This window comes from Corapipo altera, unplaced genomic scaffold (assembly GCF_003945725.1).
Source record: "Corapipo altera isolate COAL_440 unplaced genomic scaffold, ASM394572v1 59550, whole genome shotgun sequence".
Lineage (NCBI taxonomy): Eukaryota > Metazoa > Chordata > Aves > Passeriformes > Pipridae > Corapipo > Corapipo altera.
This window is the reverse complement of record NW_020888717.1, coordinates 1-2,487: the sequence shown is the minus strand read 5'-3', so window position 1 is coordinate 2,487 and position 2,487 is coordinate 1. Positions and strand designations below refer to the sequence as shown.

The 2,487-nt window shown below is 66.4% G+C and overlaps 1 protein-coding gene across 1 annotated transcript; it reads left to right on the top strand.

The window, feature by feature from the left end:
• Positions 1 to 417: 417 nt before the first annotated feature.
• Positions 418 to 2,482, top strand: MARS (methionyl-tRNA synthetase; the record flags this gene model as incomplete). Its single annotated transcript, XM_027633188.1, has 6 exons — positions 418 to 640; positions 1,083 to 1,284; positions 1,789 to 1,863; positions 1,933 to 2,103; positions 2,231 to 2,326; positions 2,411 to 2,482. Coding segments are annotated over 6 exons (839 nt in total), but the record flags the coding sequence as incomplete, so codon positions are not given.
• Positions 2,483 to 2,487: the final 5 nt, after the last annotated feature.

Below are 2,487 nucleotides of genomic sequence, written 5' to 3'. Positions count from 1 at the left end.
ACCTGTGCCCAGGTACTCCCATTTGCGCGGGTGGAACACGCTGTTCATGTGACAGATACCTGTGCCCAGGTGTGACAGTTACCTGTGCCCAGGTACTCCCGTTTGCGTGGGTGGAACACGCTGTTCATGTGACAGGTACCAGTGCCCAGGTGTGACAGGTGTACCTGTGCCCATATGTGACAGGTGTGCCTGTGCCCAGGGACTGCCGGGCGCGCAGGTGGAACATGCTGTTCGTGTGACAGATACCTGTGCCCAGGTGTGATGGTTACCTGTGCCCAGGTACTCCCGTTTGCGCGGGTGGAACACACTGTTCGTGTGACAGGTGTGACAGGTGTGACAGGTGTACCTGTCCCCAGGTACTCTCGCGCCCGCGGGTGGAACACGCTGTTTGTGTGACAGGTACCTGTGCTCAGGTGTGACGGTTACCTGTGCGCAGGTACTCCCGTTTGCGTGGGTGGAACACGCTGTTCGTGTGTGGCACGGACGAGTACGGCACGGCCACGGAGACGCGGGCGCTGCAGGAGGGGCTGAGCCCACGCGAGCTCTGCGACAGGTACCACCAGGTGCACGCCGATGTCTACGCCTGGTTCCAGATCTCCTTCGACCACTTCGGCCGCACCACCACACCCCAGCAGACCAGGTGAGTGCCCCCAGGGCAGGTGAGCTCTGTCACACCAGGTGAGATCTGTCACACCAGGTGAGTGCCCCCAGGGCAGGTGAGTCCCCTCAGAACAGGTGAGCATCCCCAGAGCAGGTGAGCCCCCCTGGATCAGGTGAGTTCCACTGCATCAGGTGATCCCCCACCAGACCAGGTGAATTCCACCAGAGCAGGTGAGCCCCACCCCATCAGCTGAGTCCCCCAGACCAGGTGAGCCCCCCGAGACCAAGTGAGCCCTCACAGCAGGTGAGTCACCACAGACCAGGTGAACCCCCCCAGAGCAGGTGAATCCCACCACACCAGGTGAGCTCCACCACACCAGGTGAGCCCTGTCACAGCAGGTGAGCCCCCCCTCCAGGTGACCCCACCTGCCCTGGGATCCCACCTGTGCCTGACGGGCCCCTCTCCCCTCCCTCCCTCCCAGGATCGCCCAGGACATCTTCCAGCGGCTGCAGGCGCGGGGCTTCGTGCTGCAGGACACGCTGGAGCAGCTCAGGTGTGGCTCCTGCGGGCGCTACCTGGCCGACAGGTTCGTGGAGGGCACCTGCCCCTCCTGCGGCTTCGCCGAGGCCCGCGGGGACCAGTGCGACCAGTGCGGGCGGCTCATCAATGCCGTGGAGCTGCAGGTGGGGCTGCGGACCCCCCGCCTGGGGGGACACCCCCCTACCTGTGGGGACACCCTCTGAGCTTCAGGGACCTCCCCCCACCTGTAGGGACCTCCCCCCACCTGTGGGGACAACCTCTGAGCTTTAGGGACCTTCCCCCACCTGTGGGGACACCCCCCTACCTGGGGACACCCACGTACCTGTAGGGACACCCCCTGGGCTTTAGGGACCTCCCCCCACCTGTAGGGACACCCTCTGAGCTTTAGGGACCTCCCCCCAATTGGGGGACACCCCTGAACTTTGGGGACCCTTCCCCACCTCGGGGGACACACCCACCCCCCACCTTCGGGGACCAACCTCCCAGCTTTGAGGATTCCCTCCCACACCTTTGGGACACCCCCCACCTTTAGGATCCCCCCACCTTTGGGGACCCCACCCCACCTCACCTTTGGGGCCCTCCCCCCCACCTTTGGGACCCCTCCCCAACCTTTTGCCCCCCATTGTGACCCCCCCGTTTCCCCCCAGAACCCGCAGTGCAAACTGTGCCGGGGGGTCCCGGTGGTGACGCCCACCCAGCACCTGTTCCTGGACCTGCCCAAGGTGAGCTGTGCCCCGGGGTGGGGGGGGACCCCTGGGGGACCCCGAGTGACCTGCCATGTCCCCCCCCAGCTGGAGGGGCGGCTGGAGGCGTGGCTGGAGCGCACCTGGGCGGCAGGTGAGTGGACGCCCAACGCGCGGCACATCACGCGCTCCTGGCTGCGGGACGGGCTCCGCCCGCGCTGCATCACCCGCGACCTCACCTGGGGCACCCCCGTGCCCCTCGACGGCTTCCGAGACAAGGTGGGTGTGTCCCCCCGGCCCCAGGTGTGCCCCACTGGGCCTTCCTGCCCCAGGCTTACCTGCTCAGGTGTGGGCTGGGCCTCCCCACCCCGGACTCACCTGCTCAGGTGTGTCCCTCCCTCCCCAGGTGTTCTACGTGTGGTTTGATGCCCCCATTGGGTACCTGTCCATCACTGCCACCTACACCGAGCACTGGGAGCGCTGGTGGAAGAACCCCGAGCAGGTGGGAGGGGCGGGGCACAGGTGGGTGTGGGGCAGCACACCTGGCTGCGCTGGGGACCCCACCCACCCCCCTTACCTGCCGCAGGTGGAGCTGTACAACTTCATGGCCAAGGACAACGTGCCCTTCCACAGCGTCGTGTTCCCCTGCTCCCTCCTGGGCGC